The sequence below is a fragment of the Larimichthys crocea genome, chromosome XIV (assembly GCF_000972845.2).
Source record: "Larimichthys crocea isolate SSNF chromosome XIV, L_crocea_2.0, whole genome shotgun sequence".
Taxonomy (NCBI): Eukaryota; Metazoa; Chordata; class Actinopteri; family Sciaenidae; genus Larimichthys; species Larimichthys crocea.
Window position 1 is genome coordinate 10618462 of NC_040024.1, and position 18188 is coordinate 10636649.

Genomic DNA, 18188 nt, shown 5'->3' on the forward strand with positions numbered 1-18188 from the left:
GAAGCTATTATGAAGGGATGAATGAATTGTAAGGCGTTGTCATTTTTAATGGAGGCTTAGTCCTGCTTTTTATTTGGCCAAATCTCTTTTAATATATACTTTGGTGGTTGGCTCCATGCGCCTGGGGGGGGCCCACTACCCCGGGATGAAGGCTCTTCCTCTGCCCGGGACTCGAACCTGGTCTCCGGGTTGGGGGGACATGAGCGATGCACCTTCGCCAGACTAATTTTTAACATTTTCATTGTGAATAAAAGATAATCAAACTTACATGATACTGTCAATGTGACGGGATTACTCCACTCTGTTGAGGAATATGAGTCCCTTCTACCTTTACACCTGTATTCTCCACTGTCGGACTCAGTAGCGCTGCTGATCCTGTATTCATTGTTTGTTGATGATGTGTTTATTAATCTGTCTGGTATCCATTCATACGTCCAATCAGTGCCTCCACCTCCCTGGATCTGACATCTGAGAGTGATCGTCTCACCTTTGAATATCTGAGGCCAGTTGGGTTGAAGGGTCAAACTGGCCTTGTTGGAAACTGTTCACATAAAAAATATGCAGTTAGAATACAAACAGGATTAAAAACTAAACAGATAAAATGTAATTGTTTTTCTAGAATCCTGATGGTAATTATGTGAATACATGTTGGTCTAGTTTTCAGCAACTGTTTTTTTTATCAGATACAAAAAGAGAGCTAAAAGAGGAAAGATGGTAATTTAGCATCACTGATAAAAAATCAATATAGAAGTCATCCTATTGATTTAAAATTGAGAATAAAACAAAATCATGTGAGTGACTGTAAAACATTCAGCAGAATCATGTGAAGAAAACGGATACTGCATTCAGCTGTCAGATATTTAAAGAGAAGTAATCATTGAATCATGAGAAGTATCATTGAAATTTCTGGTTCTATTTAATATAATTGATATTCTTGTTGTGCATCTTCTCCGCCTCCCGTTTTTCTCCCCGTCTGTCTGTCTCTGTCTGTATCCTCCACCCTCTTCTCTTGCCCTTTGACTCAACTGGTCTCAGCAGATGGCTGCCGGCCATGAGCTGGTTTCTGCCTTTCAAAATAAAGTTTTTCCTTGCCACTAAAGCCAAGTGCCTCCTCATGGTGGGAATTGTCAAGTCTGAAAATAATATTATAAAGAGTACATTCTAGATCTGCATATGGAAAATATCATGACATAACTTGTTATGATTTGGCACTATATGAATGAAACTGAACTAAATTGAAAAGAAAACATATCTGTATGAAGGTAGCATACTCAGCAAACATACAGTTTGACATCAGGGTCAACTCATGTCTCATGACATAAATATACATGTAAAAATTCAGTAATATAGTCATTGTATGTGTTGGTACATGGAGTAATATGAAATGTGCACGTAAAAAGACAAATGCAAAAAGAGGAAGTGATCAAAACTGAAATCACTCTTCTTTAGATTACTTCCTGTTTTTGCATTTGTGTTAAATATTGTGTGGATAAGAAAAGATGATTTCTCACCTTCAGTGTGTACGTAGAGGAGTGTATTCAGCACTAAAATAAAAATTAAAACTTTATTAGACAATACTCAAAGATCTTCAAACGCTACTTAAAGTTTGATCAGTGGTGACTGTCATTCAATCAACAGTAGCTAGAGGTAAGAATAAAAAAACACAAAACTCTTTAGAATTAAAAAAGCAACACAATATATTCAAAAGTGATGATACCTTAGAACACATACTGCATGCACTGTGCAAAAACAAGTGCAAAAATAACTAGTCCAGTCGTCTATTTAACACAATCCTCCGCAAAGATCATGTCTACAAAACCAGGCAGCGTATACCTTGGACAAGTCACTTAGAGACATAGAGACAAACAACCATTCACATTCACGGCCAATTTAGAGTCACCAATTAACATATTAAGTGCATGTCTTTGGAGTGTGAGAGGAAGGTGGAGTACCCGGTGAGAACCCACACAGACACAGGGAGAACATGCAAACTGCAAACTGCACACAGAAAGGCCCCAGCTAAGGTTCAAACCACAAATGTTCTTGCTGTGAGGTGACAGCGCTCACCACTGCCATATACTGCATACACTGTACAAATACGAGTGCAAAAATAACTAGTCCATTTTGTGTGTCTAACACAATCCTATACTCTGAACAAAGATCATGTCTACAAAACCACCATGCTAATAATAAAACTCTGAAAGTCAAAAGTTATAAAGTCACAGATTTACAGAATAACTCCAGCACACGAAACAAAGTGTGCCCCATCTTCACATCCAGCACCGACACGTCGCTCTGTTCCTCTGCTTCTGAGGAAATGTTCGACTTTGTATTAATAATAACGCAGCAGCTCGGCTATAATTTTTGGGTACAGTCAACCAGTTCTTCCCCTCCTTTCACACAGAACTCAACAAACTGCAGTGGTTTTGACCACAGTACACTTTGACATGTTCACACCTTTCAAAGATGGCGGTGCGCACAGATTGCAGGGCCTCACAGCTCTGCAATCGCGCTGCTATTTTTGTGTTTTATGTTCGTCTATGTGTCCACCACACATCACTACAGCCATATACTGCATACACTGTGCAAATACGAGTGCAAAAATAACTAGTCCATTTGCGTATCTAACACAATCCTCCACTCTGAACAAAGATCACGTCTACAAAACCACCATGCTGATAATAAAACTCGGAAAGTCCAGGGACCGCAACAAAGACTCCGGTAAGAGCAGAGGTGGTGGTCTGTGTATTTATATACACAATAACTGGGCCAGTGACACTCTCACCAAACATAAAGACTGTTCACCGGACTGAGAGTACACAACCATCAGATGCCGTCCCTTTTTTCTCCGAGAGAGTTAACAGTCGTGCTAAGCTGCACAGCTGTATACATACCACCAGATGTTAATGTTAACATAGCTCTCTCAGTCCTATCAGACATCATTAACAAACTCCAGCAGGTCCACCCCAACGGCGTCCACATTATTGCAGGCAAATCTAAAGTCCGTCCTGCCTAAATTTTACCAGCATGTTAAGTGCCCGACCAGAGGGAGTAACACATTAGATCATGTTTACACTAACTTTAAACATGCATACAGAGCCATACAGAGCCATACCACTTCCACACTTACTACTACACTTGTCCTGGTCTGCAAACACCAAGGCTGTTGTCAAGAAGGCTCAACAGCGTTTGCACTTCCTGAGAGTGCTCAGGAAGAACAACATCAACCAGAAGCTGCTGTTAACCTTCTACCGTTCCTCTGTAGAGAGCATCCTGACCTACTGCTCCTCGGTGTGGTTTTCCCTCTGCACTGATGCAGACTGGAAGAAGCTCCAGAGAGTGGTTAAGACAGCGCAGAAGATCGTGGGCTGCCCCCTCCCCTCCCTCAAAGACATTTACACATCTCGCTGCCTCAGCAGAGCGCAGACCATTACGAGAGACAACATCCATCCCGCCCACCACCTGTTTGACCTGTTGCCCTCTGGCAGACGCTACGGGTGCACTAGAGCCAGGACAAACAGTACCAGGAACAGTTTCTTTTACCAGAGCCACAACCATCCTGAATGCACACATGCACTAGCCCCCCAACAAGCAAAATCTCTTGTGCAATAACTTTACCTCCATAACTTCCTGTGCAATAACCTCATGTGCATGTGAATGGTGTATTTATGTTGTGGTTTTTATCTTGTCTATATCGACGCTACACTCTGCTATTACCTATATTAGGACCAGCACGTCGTTGAAGCCCCCTGTAATTTCGTTGTGCTTACAGTATGTCTGTTGTACAATGACAATAAAAGATTTCTATTCCATTCACCTACTGCAAAGGTCTTTCATCTCGTCTCTTCTGCAAAGGTTTGTTCCAGAGAAAAATGGCACAAACAATTACGAGATCAAGAAATATAAAATGTAATCACCTCATATCACATACTAACTGACATTTTATTGTCTTGTCACTTTGTGTTAATCTGTGCATGTACATGTGATGCAGTATATGTCCACTGTTCTTGCATCCACAGTGTCTGTATTGCGATGAGGGTGTGTGTTGTGTGAAAGACACATGAACAACATCACCACATTCATACCAGAGCTAATGTGTTTCACACAGAATAGATATATTGTCATACACTCTGGATGTGGTAGAAAATGAGTCATTGAAAATGAGCATTATGATGTATAATGCATAGAGAACAGATCTATATGAGGAAGCCACAAGGTTGTTTTGCTGCTTTTCAGAGAGAGAGAAGACCTTCTTCTGAGTATAGCTGGTCAGTTCTTACTTTCCTTTTACACAAAGCTCAAACAACCACAGTGGTTTTGACCACAGCAAACTCTGATACGTTTACACCTTCTGCAAAGACATATCAGCTCATGTCTTGTGCAAAGGTTGTGCAAAGTCACACATTTCACAGACATGGAGGTTGCCTCTTGGCAAATTTAGATTCCAGTGAAACAGCAGCCTTACCTGGGAATCAGCAGCTGCAGAGGCCAGCCAGAGCCACCACATCCTGAACTTCACCACGGCTCTTCAAAAACCTCGATACGTCAAAGACATCGATATTTATAGTGTCTACGATTCTCTTATTCACTGCTTTGCATGCATAAACAACAACAATCTTCCGTAGCTGTAATTTACCTGATGTTCCTTGAACACCTCACACGCGGACTACTCGCGCACGCGGCTGTTCGGCGGCTGCGCGCGCAGAGAGAAACGTCTTTTCCCTCCAAAAGACGAAGTCAGCCAGACAAGATTATCCTGTGAAAAGACAGAAGAAATGTGTTCAGATGTAAGTTTAACACACTTTGAGCCGAGTGGAGTGAGTGTGCCGCCACAGAAACATTCAAGCTGCAAAGTGGCTGTGGAAAGAGAAACTTCGAGGCAAACTCCAAATAGATGGATGAGCCTGGTAAGTTAGCCACAGGAGGTTAGCAGGTTAGGTCATTAGCATTAAGGGTCAGTTTCAAAAACAAGTGAATTGTGTGTTATTTTAAATTTGGAAGGTGCTAAAGTAACAAATAAAAACTCAGGATAAAACATTGTGTGAAGAGAAGAAGTTAATAATACTATATCGTGGTCACGACACGAAATGAGTACGATACTATACCAAAAGTATCCCGGTTCTGGGTATCTCGCGATACTGCTGCCTTTTTTAAATTATTATTATTATTTTAATAAACTGCAATGTTTTTGTACAAGTTATAAATACGTATTAATTACTTTTGTTTGGTGCATGATAAACATAATACTGGTGTAGTAAGAATAAGACTGAAACGAGTTTGAAACAACAAGTTTGTTTTTTTTGAGCGAAACTAGTGGTGGCACTGACGACGATGCCGCGGGCCCGGTCCTTCTGCCATGGTGAGTGTGTTGTCTCGTGTTTGTGACTGTGCTTGTTGTTTGTTTTTGAAGCGAATTTCTATCGAAGCGGAGCTGTCTTCATGGAGTTCGTTCTTGCCGGCAGAAACACACAAACAGCCAATCAGCTAACAGACGGGTGGACCCAGCGTGCGGAAACAGCCTATCATATCCCCGGACGTCACCAGTAACAGGCAAACGGCCAATCATTCAGCAGCCTCCACTCCGGCTCTGCCTGAAATACGCTGCTGTTTTATTTTTGATGGACACCGCGAGCAGCGAGCTGTGGTCGCCTCAGTGATTCCCGGCCATTCTAGTCAATGTTTTAAACCCCACCGGCTCCGCCGCTGTCAGGTTCAGTGCGGGCCACCACTCGGCTGTTCTATTTTTGACGGACACTGCAAGCAGCCTCGAGCTGGCTGAAGCCAGACACATAAACAGAGAATCCGGTGAATTTTCATAATAAAATACCCCGTGCGCTGGTCGTAAAAACAGACAAAAGCAAAACAAATAAACTACGTAGCATATTCACACGTGTAGAAGCATATTTAGAAGCACATGAATTAAGAAACACAACCAAATATGAGCCAAACAAAGTCGGGCGGGATGAACGCTTCGCTTCTGAATCGTTTCCAGTGGGGATTGAAGTTGCGCGCAGGACGGAATTAAACAGCGTCGCAGCCACGACATGACATAGATGTATCCGGTAGGGTTTCGAGGTAAGTGTTATGTGCATTCTGCTAGCCAAGAGGAGCATGTTAGGACATTTCTGCATGTTTGTAATGGGTTAAAAGCTAATGTGTTTGTGTTTATAAATGTAAAAGAAACTACTGATGTGCATTCAGTTGTGGGACAGAAACAATTTAAGTCATAATAGACATCGCTGTTCAATTCTGTACTATTGTAGATTCAATTCCTTATGGTCCAGGTTATGGTCCAACATTTAAAGGTACCCAAAAATGGAATACATTAAGGATAACTATGTTTTCATTAGTGTAAAATAACCTGAAAATAAGAATAGTTATGTTTTTGTTTTATATCTACAGAGGGAGATTTTGAACTGTCTTGTTTTTACAAAGCTAGTACAGACTAAACGTACACTGACTTTAGATAGGACCTTATGTACCGTAGTTTCTCCTTCATGGTTGGAATGGTGGGTTCAAGTCAAACCTCGCCACTAGATGTCAGTAAATCATACCTCATATCATAAAGTCTGAAAATGAAACCAAGAAGTTCTGTGACTGTTCTGCACATTTGTATTCAGGCTGTGTTTTTTTGTTTTGTTTTGTTTCAGACATCACAGCAGTTCAGCGAGCCATTTCATCTGCCATCACTGATGTTGATGCTGTATCGTTGAAGTCGGTAGGAACAGATTGAAAACAAAACCCAACTAATGGCAATTTATTTCAGTTTTATTTGAAAATGTTTTATTCTTGGGGCTAAGAAAACAAACAAGAAACTGACTGGAACTAGTGTAATAATGAAACCCAGGGTTAAAGGAAACTTAACATGAAAGGAAGGAACTAGTAACCTTAAGGGACTTAAAGGGATGTTTAAAGGGGACATATTATAAAAAAACAACAACACTTTTTTAGTAATTGTGCACATATGTATGTTTATCTGGTTCGACCAGCCTAAAAAATGTAAAAAAAAGACAACCTATTCCACTTTTTGTGGGCTGTTGCAGTAAAAATGAAAAAGACAACCTATTCCACTTTTTGTGGGCTGTTGCAGTAAAAATGCATGCAAATAAATGCATGCGCTCCCCTTTAGACGTCATGCGTGGGCTAATAACAATAATCCTGTCTGCTTTTTGAAAAGCAGAAAGAAAAAAAACCTTTCGAGGATCTGCCTTTTTTTTTTTTACTCGCAAGTGAAAGACCCTCTGGCGATATGTTGAATCATAGACCTAGGCAATGGGACTGAACATGAAAGAGGCATTTGCACCACCTGTCTGTGCCGAAACAGCAGGCGAGGGAAATGTAAGTATGCTTTGTGTTTCTTCGTTCTTTGCCTCCACATTAACTGAGCACCAATAGTTTGCTAGTTAGATGCCTGTAAGATGAATTCCATCTTAAGTGAGGTTAAATGAGAAAATGGGTGTAACCTGTACGGTTGTGGAGAAAACTTTGCTGGCTGAGCTTGAGTCTTACTAGTGTAATGGAAATCGCTTAAGTACATTTGCATTACTTGCATTTATTTACATGTCAGAAATGTAGCTTTCAATAACCAGTAAATACATATATAGACTACATATATACTTGAGTCATTACCACTACTGCAGCAAGGCCACCACACGCAGTAAGACTGGCACAAGGTTTTCTGTTTTCTCTGGTGTCCACGTTTCTCTTAAATTTCAAGCCCAGCGTTGTCTAAGATACTTTAGAAAATCTGCAGATATAGACACGAGATATTTTTAATTTCTTTTTTTGAGCTGTGATAAAGGTCGTTCAGCTCTGGATCTTTAAAAACAATCTGCTGTGTCACTGCCGCTGTCCAAGGTGCTGATTTTGGGACCTCCAAGAAAGTTAAGGCTGTCTTGGGTAATGATGCCTGTTGTCCACGCTGATGGCAAGGGTTACCATTAATGATGTTTGCACAGCTGACAAGGTTATGTTTCAAACACCAATGTCGCTTTATAAGGTATAGCAAAAAATTCTTCTGTTTCCTTTTATCCTCACAGATTTAACCTTGTACTGGCAGTATTTCCTTGCTGATGGCATGATGCTGCTGTGTTTCTTCCGGTTCCAACGCAATGTGCCTCTCACAGTGAGTCCTGACAGAGTGCAACACTCCAGCTCTGGCTCTGTCTCACTCACTCTTACAGGTCTGTAAAGCGATCTGTATGACAAAGAAAAAGGTTTTGTTGTCCACGGAGTCAGAAGCCTGGTTGGACTTGCTGTAAATCATCGAGTACTGTAGTCTTTGTCGTCAAACTAACCTCTGTCCATATTTGAGGCTGTGTTCGGTAACTGTTCAGGTAAGTTGACTGTGAGGATGGTTAGGCCGGTTTCTTTGCCAGTCCACCTGCCTCTGGTTCTGGTGCACAACACTTCCCTTCAGAATTTCCTGTTTGGCCCCAATCCTGGGTCGAAAAACCTTCTCCTCCCAGGGGTGCAAAGGTTTTCAGGTGTTTAAATGTCTTACAATTTGATTAATTATGAGGTAATTTTATGATCAGACCACAAGATCTAGGTGTGGCATGCACATCACATTACCCACTCATAGTGACATAGTGCACTCACAGATTCTTGCTACTCAACTTGTTTCTTTTCTTTTCTTTTAAAAACAAAACAAAAATCAACAATAAGTTCAAAAATACTCTAAAGTATTAATTTCCACACAAACTAAAAACTAAAAAGTGTCCAGGCCAGGCATGTGGTGAGTGCAGCCACTGAAAGTCATGACGTCGCCACTATCAGGACAAGGCAGGCTTCCTCATGTAGAGCTGTTCTCTATGCATGTGTGACACACATTAGCGCTGGTATAAATGTAGTGATGACTAATTCCTGCTATAACAGCAGCACAGCTTGGTGTAGAAAGAGGAAATGTAAAGCCCTTCATTTTTCTCTCATGCTAATGCTAATGTTTCTCAGACTCTAGGTAGAAAGTAATAGCACAAGGACAAAATGTTTTGTTTCAGTGTTTTGTTGACTTTCTGTTTCAAATCTGAAACATCATAAAAAAATACAAAGAAAGAACAAACAACCCCTAAAATTTCGACACAGTGACATAACATGTTGTGTGTACAGACAAACTTGATATATATAAAATCTGTTCCTGGAATCCACCTATATGTCAGCACCACTCTTAAAAATATCTTCATGAGCTCACACAAGGTTTGTTTGTATTTTTACAGGTTTTTACCTGTTTGTCTGATAAGTGAAGTGTCTGAATACGTTTGTCAACGTGATGTTTCACATTTACATTTGCAAATAATTCTAAAATCCTGTCATTATGAGGAATTGAGTGTAGATTGACAAGCAACATACACATACACAACACACACCCTCATCACAATACAGACATTCTGGATGCAAGAACAATGTGCACATACTGCATAACATGCACACATTTACAAAATGTTGATGATTTCATGTGACTAAATGTACTGGTTTTATGTTTGTGAATTGTTTATGCCATTCTTCTCTGGAACAAACCTTTGCACAAGAGACGAGCTAATACATCTTTGCAGTATGCAGATGTGAACATGTCAAAGTGTGACAGTTTAGAAAACTACTGCGGTTGTTTGAGGTTGTATGAAAGGGAAGTAAGAACTGGTCGCCTATACTGTGCAGTTAGAAAAAGCCTTTCTCTCCTCCCTCTCTCTGCTGCATTATTATTAATACAAAGTCGAAAATCTTCTCAGAATCAGAGGAACAGAGCGACGTGTCAGTGCTCGATGTGAAGATGGGGCACACTTTGCTCCGTGTGCTGGAGTTATTCTGTAAGTATCTGTGACTTTATAACTTTGTGATTTTCAGAAGCAGACTCGTGTTTTACTACATGACTGGACTAGTTACTTTTGCACTTGTATTTGCACAATCCATGCAGTATATGCAGTATACTGCATGGATTGGAGCATGGAGTATATGCATGTGGTATATTTGATTTTGAAGAGTTTTTGGTTTGTTTTATTGCCCAATTACCAAGTTACAGAATATCATCACAAGAATGTTTGATACTGTTGATTTGAAGATCTGATGAAGTTTTAATCTTTATTCTAGTTCTGAATACACTCCTCTACATACATGCTGAAGGTGAGAAAAGTTTTTCTCACTTCCTCTTTATGCATTTGTGTTTTTTCATTTTACTCTACAAAGTAAAGTTTATTTAACAAAGTATGAAATGACTATATTACTACAGGTTTTTGCATGCATATTTGTGTCAGAGATCTAATGATGAGCTGATACTGATGTCAAACAGAACATTAGAGTCTGCATTTTGTTTTCACACATTGGTCTAAACAACTTCACAGGCAGAATGAAAAAGATGAACCAAGCACTGAGGCCTTAGAGCCAGTACCAAGAGTCAGTCAGTCAGTCACTCCCTCCACTTTACATAATTTACATAGTTGTTTGCTGCTATATACACAGTTGCTCATACAGCAACAGGGTATACCACAACAAAAAATGTCAACGTCTCAGTAACTTGTCATGTTACTTATTGCATGTTATGCAATGTTATGCAATAAGTACTGAAACACTGAACAGTCTGATGTGCATTTTAGGAGAACTCTGAAATTTAATCAAAAAGCTGCATATCCCTAACTTTTTGTGAGAGGTGTAGATGGTTTGTAAAATAAGCAAAAGAAAGACGTTCATAATTGTCCTCAGTCTCACTGCAGCATGAGTAAAATCCACCAGCTATTCTAAAAGAGCAGAACAGTTCATCAGCCACAAACACACCACTAAACTAGTTTCACTCTCGCAAACAGAGAAATAAACACACCCACAAAGATTTTTTGAATGTGTTTCTGAATGATGGCTGACGCCTTTTAGTAACACTACTTTGTACTTCGCTAACCCTAAAGTAGTTTCTATCAGTCTGCAACAGAACTGTTGTGCTGCAGCTGTAGAAGTGCATTTGTATGTTGTTGTTTTTTTAGGTTTGCTGCAAAATAGACCAACATGTGCTCATTTAATTAGAATTATCAGGATTACAGCAGAAAACAATTACATTTTATCTGTTTAGTTTTTAATCCTGTTTGTATCATAACTGCATATTTTTTTAGTCTACAACAAGGCCAGTTTGAACCGTGAACCCAGCTGGCCTCAGATATTCAGAGGTGAGACGATCACTCTCAGATGTCAAATCGAGGGAGGTGGAGGCACTGATTGGACGTATGAATGGACACCAGAGAGATTAAACACACCATCAACAAACAGTGAATACAGGATCAGCAGTGCTACTGAGTCTGACAGTGGAGACTACAAGTGTAAAGGTAGAAGGGACTCATATCCCTCAACAGAGTGGAGTAATATCATCACATTGACAGTATCATGTAAGTTTGATTATCTTTCATTTACAATGAAAATGTTAAAACATGAGACACTTATATAACTAAATATAGTCATTCAAAGTGAATATTAAATCATGTTGAATCTGCTGAACTCAGCAACAGGGCAACTTTTTTCATCAACTAGCTGTGAACTATTTGCACGACCACATGATCACCATAAATGATCTTTATTATTGACTGAGAAGAGTCATGTGTGGCATGTTTGTAATGGTTTGTGTAACTATAATTATTTAAAGTCTGTTACAATCAATGTTTTTAAGTCTGTTATGGAGTAAAAAACATTTCTTGAGTAAAATTTGATTCACCATATTAATTTGTTTTGTTTTTTCTCTAAACTGAACAGCAAAAAAACCTGAACCCAGACTGACAGCAGACAAAACCATCATACCAGTGAGGGGCACTGTGAGACTGACCTGTTCTGTGGAGGGCTCTGTTGGCTGGAAATACGACTGGTTCAAACGTACATCTGACTCCTCTGAAGCTCAGTCCATAAGGAATGGTGTACCACACAAAGTTATCAAAGTCTCAGAAGGAGGTCTGTACCACTGCAGAGGAGGAAGAGGAGATCCACTGTTCTACACAGAAGAAAGCAATGAAGTTACCGTTCAGAAAATTGGTGAGTTTATTAATTTGTTCAGGAATAATACAATATGCATTATTGAAACCTGTTATTAGTGATGAAGAAAATACAAAATAATAATATATTTTGTTCCAGTAGTAAAAAAGAACATTATTTTATTTTGCTGCAGAATAGACATTTACTCATGTAATTACCATCAGGATCATAGCAGAAAACAATTACATTTTATCTATTTAGTTTTTAATCCTGTTTGTATTCTAACTGCATGTTTTTTATGTGAACAGTTTCCAGCAGGGCCATTTTGACCCTTCAACCCAACTGGCCTCAGATATTCAGAGGTGAGACGATCACTCTCAGATGTGAGATCGAGGGAGCTGGAGGAACTGGTTGGACGTATCAATGGACATCACACAGACTAAACACACCATCAACAAACAATGAATACAGGATCAGCAGCGCTACTGAGTCTGACAGTGGAAAATACTGGTGTAGAGGTAGAAGGGACTTGTATTCCTCAACAGAGTGGAGTAATCACGTCACATTGACAGTATCATGTAAGTTTGATTATCTTTCATTCACAATGAAAATGTTATCTAAATGATGCAACATAAGACACTTATATAACTGAATATAATCATTCACAGGGATGTACACAAATTATCAAAGAATATTAAAGAACCTAATAATGATGGTGCAGTTTAACACTGTTCCCCACAGTAAGAAGGTTCCTACCTTTGGACAACTGGGTGTAATCTTACTCTTGTCCAATGTGAGCTGGGATGTGATCCAGTTCCCTGTGACTCTGCAAATGATAAGTGACTACAGATAACTGATAAATTAACATTAATATTTATTCATGTTACCAAAAGGCCTGCACAACTGTAGCATTTAGCAGTGCAGCAGCAAATGATCTTTATTTTATATGAACATGTTTATTATATTTTATGAATTCATAGAGTTTCTGGCTTTGTCTACATTTTTGATTGGACCTGAGAAAGAGTGTGAAAGCATGAGCAACACATGTTGCATCTTTAATCAAACAATCCAAACACAACACAGTGCTTCATGGTGTCTTTTACACAGATCACAAATGATTGTTATGTCAAAATGAGGAAAATATCTCAGATTACAAAATACAAAATGCAGCTTGTTGTAGCAAATTTGGTGAATTGTGCTGCTGCATAGTTACAGTACAGATACAGACGAGAAACAAAGAGAGAGGAGTACGACATGCAACAGAGGTCCTTTGATAGAAATAAACTAGTGTGTATTCAGTATGTGTGAATTTAATTTAATGTTAATTTTACAATAGAACTTAATTCAAGTTTAAATAAAATATGTCTTGCCTGATGCATTATTTAAATTAGACTAAATCACAGTGACAGTTTTTTTTCCTGTTTTTCGCCTTTGTTCTAAATTAAACAGCAAACAGACCAAAGGCTGATCTGAGTGCTGGTGACAGAGACATTCCAGTAGGGGGCAGTGTGACCCTGACCTGCTCTGTGAAGACATCATCACCTGGTTGGAAGTACTTCTGGTACAGAGGAGAGAAAACCTCTGAACCCCTGAACACACAAGATGTTTTACTCTCAACTGGACAAATCAGAGTCTCACAGGAAGGAGTCTACTGGTGCAGAGGAGGAAGAGGAGAGCCAGTTTACTACACAGAGTACAGTGATTCAATCAGTATCAACAAAATTGGTGAGTTTGGCATTTGTTTTTGAAACAGAATTATTTATCATTCATTATTTTGCATTTATAATTATTAATTGATAAAAAGACTAATGACACTATGCTTTGATGTAGATTTTTACTGTTTTGTCTTTTTTGTTTCCTGACTGTGAATTCTTGAACATGAACAGTTGTAAACAAGGCTGTTGTGACTCTGCAACCAAACTGGTCTGAAATCTTCAGTGGAGAGACGATCACTCTCAGATGTGAGATCAAGAATGGAGGAGACACTGAGTGGGAGTATGAATGGAAAACAACCAGCTCAAGGACGGAATTAAACAGCGTCGTAGCCACGACATGACATAGATGTATCCGGTCGGGTTTCGAGGTAAGTGTTATGTGCATTCTGCTAGCCAAGAGGAGCATGTTAGGACATTTCTGCATGTTTGTAATGGGTTAAAGCTAATGTTGTGTGTTTTAAATGTAAAGAAAACTATATTGCATTCAGTTGTGGGACAGAAAACAATTAAGTCATAATAGACATCGCTGTTCAATTCGTTCTATTGTAGATTCAATTCCTTATGGTCCAGGTGTGTAACATTTAAAGGTACCCAAAAATGCAGACATTAGGATAAATTCTATTTTCATTAGTGTAAAATAACCTGAAAATAAGAATGTTTGTTTTTGTTTTATATCTACAGAGGGAGATTTTGAACTGTCTTGTTTTTACAAAGCTAGTACAGACTAAACGTACACTGACTTTAGATATGGACCTTATGTACCGTAGTTTCTCCTTCATGGTTGGAATGGTGGGTTCAAGTCAAACCTCGCCCCTAGATGTCAGTAAATCCTACCTCATATTATAAAGTCTGAAAATGAAACCAAGAAGTTCTGTGACTGTTCTGCACATTGTGTTTAGGCTGTGTTTTTTTTGTTTTGTTTTGTTTCAGACATCACAAGCAGTTCAGCGAGCCATTCATCTGCCATCACTGATGTTGATGTGTATCGTTGAAGTCGGTAGGAACAGATTGAAAACAAAACCCAAATAATGGCATTTATTTCAGTTTTATTTGAAAATGTTTTATTCTTGGGGCTAAGAAACAAACAAGAAACTGAGTGGAACTAGTGTAATTTGAAACCCGGGTTAAAGGAAATAACATGAAAGGAAGGAACTAGTAACTTAAGGGACTTAAAGGGATGTTTAAAGGGGACATATTATAAAAAAACAACAACACTTTTTTAATAATTGTGCACATATGTATGTTTATCTTGTTCGACCAGCCTAAAAAATGTAAAAAAAAGACAACCTATTCCACTTTTTGTGGGCTGTTGCAGTAAAAATGCATGGAACTAAATGCTGCGCTCCCCTTTAGAGGTCATGCGTGGGCTCATAACAATAATCCTGTCTGCTTTTGAAAAGCAGAAAAAAAAAACCTTTTACGAGGATCTGCCTTTTTTTTTTCTCGCAAGTGAAAGACCCTCTGGCGATATGTTGAATCATAGACCTAGGCAATGGGACTGAACATGAAAGAGGCATTTGCACCACCTGTCTGTGCCGAAACAGCAGGCGAGGGAAATGTAAGTATGCTTTGTGTTTCTTCGTTCTTTGCCTCCACATTAACTGAGGACCAGTAGTTTGCTAGTTAGATGTCTGTAAGATGAATTCCATCTTAAGTGAGGTTAAATGAGAAATGGGTGTAAACTGTACGGTTGTGGAGAAAACTTTGCTGGCTGAGCTTGAGTCTTACTGTGTAATGGAAATCGCTTAAGTCATTTGCATTACTTGCTTTATTTTGATGCCAGAAATGTAGCTTTCAATAACCAGTAAATACATATATAGACACTATATACTTGAGTCATTACCACTACTGCAGCAAGGCCACCACATCAGTAAGACTGGCAAGGTTTTTCTGTTTTCTCTGGTGTCCACGTTTCTCTTAAATTTCAAGCCCAGCGGTCTAAGATACTTAGAAAATCTGCAGATATAGACACGAGTATTTTAATTTCTTTGAGCTGTGATAAAGGTCGTTCAGCCGGATCTAAAAACAATCTGCTGTGTCTGCCGCTGTCCCAGGTGCTGATTCTGGGACCTCCAAGAAGTTAAGGCTGTCTTGGGTAATGATGCCTGTTGTCCACACTGATGGCAAGGGTTACCATTATTGATGTTTGCACAGCTGACAAGGTATAGCAAAAAAATCTTCTTTTTCCTTTTATCCTCACAGATTTAACCTTGTACTGGCAGTATTTCCTTGCTGATGGCATGATGCTGCTGTGTTTTCTTCCGGTTCCAACGCAATGTGCCTCTCACAGTGAGTCCTGACAGAGTGCAACACTCCAGCTCTGGCTCTGTCTCACTCACTCTTACAGGTCTGTAAAGCGATCTGTATGACAAAGAAAAAGGTTTTGTTGTCCACGGAGTCAGAGGCCTGGTTGGACTGCTGTAAATCATCGAGTACTGTAGTCTTTTGTCGTCAAACTAACCTCTGTCCATATTTGAGGCTGTTGTCGGTAACTGTTCAGGTAAGTTGACTGTGAGGATGGTTAGGCCGGTTTCTTTGCCAGTCCACCTGCCTCTGTTCTGGTGCACAACACTTCCCTTCAGAATTTCCTGTTTGTCCCCAATCCTGGGTCGAAAAACCTTCTCCTCCCAGGGGTGCAAAGGTTTTCAGGTGTTTAAATGTCTTACAATTTTTGATTAATTATGAGGTAATTTTATGATCAGGACCACAGTCTAGGTGTGGCATGCCACATCACATTACCCACTCTAGTGACATAGTGCCCTACAGATTCTTGCTACTCAACTTGTTTCTTTTCTTTTTTTTCTTTTAAAAACAACACAAAATCAACAATAAGTTCAAAAATACTCTAAAGTATAATTTCCACCCAAACTAAAAACTAAAAAGTGTCCAGGCCAGGCATGTGGTGAGTGCAGCCACTGAAAGTATGACGTGCCACTAACAGGACAGCAGGCTTCCTCATGTAGAGCTGTTCTCTATGCATGTGTGACACCATTAGCGCTGGTTAATTAGTGATGACTAATTCCTGCTATACAGCAGCACAGCTTGGTGTAGAAAGAGGAAATGTAAAGCCCTTAATTTTTCTCTCTTGCTATGCTAATGTTTCTCAGACTCTAGGTAGAAGTAATAGCACAAGGACAAATGTTTGTTTCGGTGTTTGTTTGACTATTTTTGTTCAAATCTGAAGCATCATAAAAAAAAATACAAAGAAAGAACAAACAACCCATAAAATTTATAGACACAGTGACATAACATGTTTGTGTTGTACAGACTAACTTGATATATAAAATCTGTTCCTGGAATCACCTATATGTCAGCCACTCTTAAAAGTACTTCATGAGCTCACACAAGGTTTGTTTGTATTTTGTACAGGTTTTACCTGTTTGTCTGATAAGTGAAGGTCTGAATACGTTTGTCAACGTGATTGTTTCACATTTACATTTGCAAATAATTCTAAAATCCTGTCATTATGGGGAATTGGAGTGTAGTGACAAGCAACTACACATAACAACACACACACCCCATCACAATACAGACATTGGATGCAAGAACAATGTGCACATACTGCATAACATGCACACATTTACAAAATGTTTATGATTTCATGTTGACTAATGTACTGGTTTTAGTTTTGTGAACTTTATGCCATTCTTCTCTGGAACAAACTTTTGCACAAGAGACGAGCTAATACATTTGCAGTATGCAGATGTGAACATGTTTTCTAAACTGTGACAGTTTAGAAACTACTGCGGTTGTTGAGGTTGTGTGAAAGGGAAGTAGAACTGGTCGCCTATACTGTGCAGTTAGAAAAAGCCTTTCTCTCTCCCTCTCTCTGCTGCATTATTATATACAAAGTCGAAATATTCCTCAGAATCAGAGGAACAGAGCGACGTGTCAGTGCTCGATGTGAAGATGGGGCACACTTTGCTCCGTGTACTGGAGTTATTCTGTAGTATCTGTGACTTTATAACTTTGTGATTTTCAGAAGCAGACTCGTGTTTTACTACATGACTGGACTAGTTACTTTTGCACTTGTATTTGCACAATCCATGCAGTATATGCAGTATACTGCAGGGCATGTGGTTATATTTGATTTTAAGAGTTTTTGGTTCGTTTTATTGCCCAATAACCAACTTACAGAACATCATCACAAAAATGTTTGATACTGTGATTTAAAGATCTGATGAAGTTTTAATCTTTATTCTAGTTCTGATACACTCCTCTACATACATGCTGAAGGTGAGAAAAGTTTTTCTCACTTCCTCTTTATGCATTTGTGTTTTTTCATTTTACTTTTTAAAGTAAATTTATTTAACAAAAGTATGAAATGACTATATATACAGTTTTGCATGCATATTTGTGTCAGGAATCTAATGATGAGCTGATACTGATGTCAAACAGAACATTAGAGCTCATTTTGTTTTCACACATTGGTCTAAACAACTTCACAGGCAGAATGAAAGAGAACCAAGCACTGAGGCCTTAGAGCCAGTACCACGAGTCAGTCAGTCAGTCACTCCCTCCACTTTACATAATTTACAT

General features: G+C 39.1%; 2 protein-coding genes across 2 annotated transcripts in view; one reads left to right on the forward strand and one right to left on the reverse strand.

The window, feature by feature from the left end:
- LOC109139830 (uncharacterized) overlaps positions 1 to 2319 on the reverse strand; it is a 19705-nt gene extending 17386 nt beyond the window's left edge. The window contains exons 1-3 of the mRNA XM_027288179.1: positions 2232 to 2319; positions 1512 to 1544; positions 329 to 541 (exon numbers count right to left, since the gene is read on the reverse strand). Of these exons, the coding sequence (XP_027143980.1) occupies positions 329 to 541; positions 1512 to 1544; positions 2232 to 2268 (283 nt within the window). The 5' untranslated portion in view covers positions 2269 to 2319. The remainder of the gene's footprint in view (positions 1 to 328; positions 542 to 1511; positions 1545 to 2231) is intronic.
- Positions 2320 to 5499: 3180 nt separating this feature from the next.
- LOC104939209 (titin-like) overlaps positions 5500 to 18188 on the forward strand; it is a 34894-nt gene continuing 22205 nt past the window's right edge. The window contains exons 1-7 of the mRNA XM_027288180.1: positions 5500 to 6075; positions 6651 to 6718; positions 8040 to 8183; positions 9726 to 9803; positions 10084 to 10116; positions 11091 to 11360; positions 11722 to 11994. Of these exons, the coding sequence (XP_027143981.1) occupies positions 8078 to 8183; positions 9726 to 9803; positions 10084 to 10116; positions 11091 to 11360; positions 11722 to 11994 (760 nt within the window). The 5' untranslated portion in view covers positions 5500 to 6075; positions 6651 to 6718; positions 8040 to 8077. The remainder of the gene's footprint in view (positions 6076 to 6650; positions 6719 to 8039; positions 8184 to 9725; positions 9804 to 10083; positions 10117 to 11090; positions 11361 to 11721; positions 11995 to 18188) is intronic.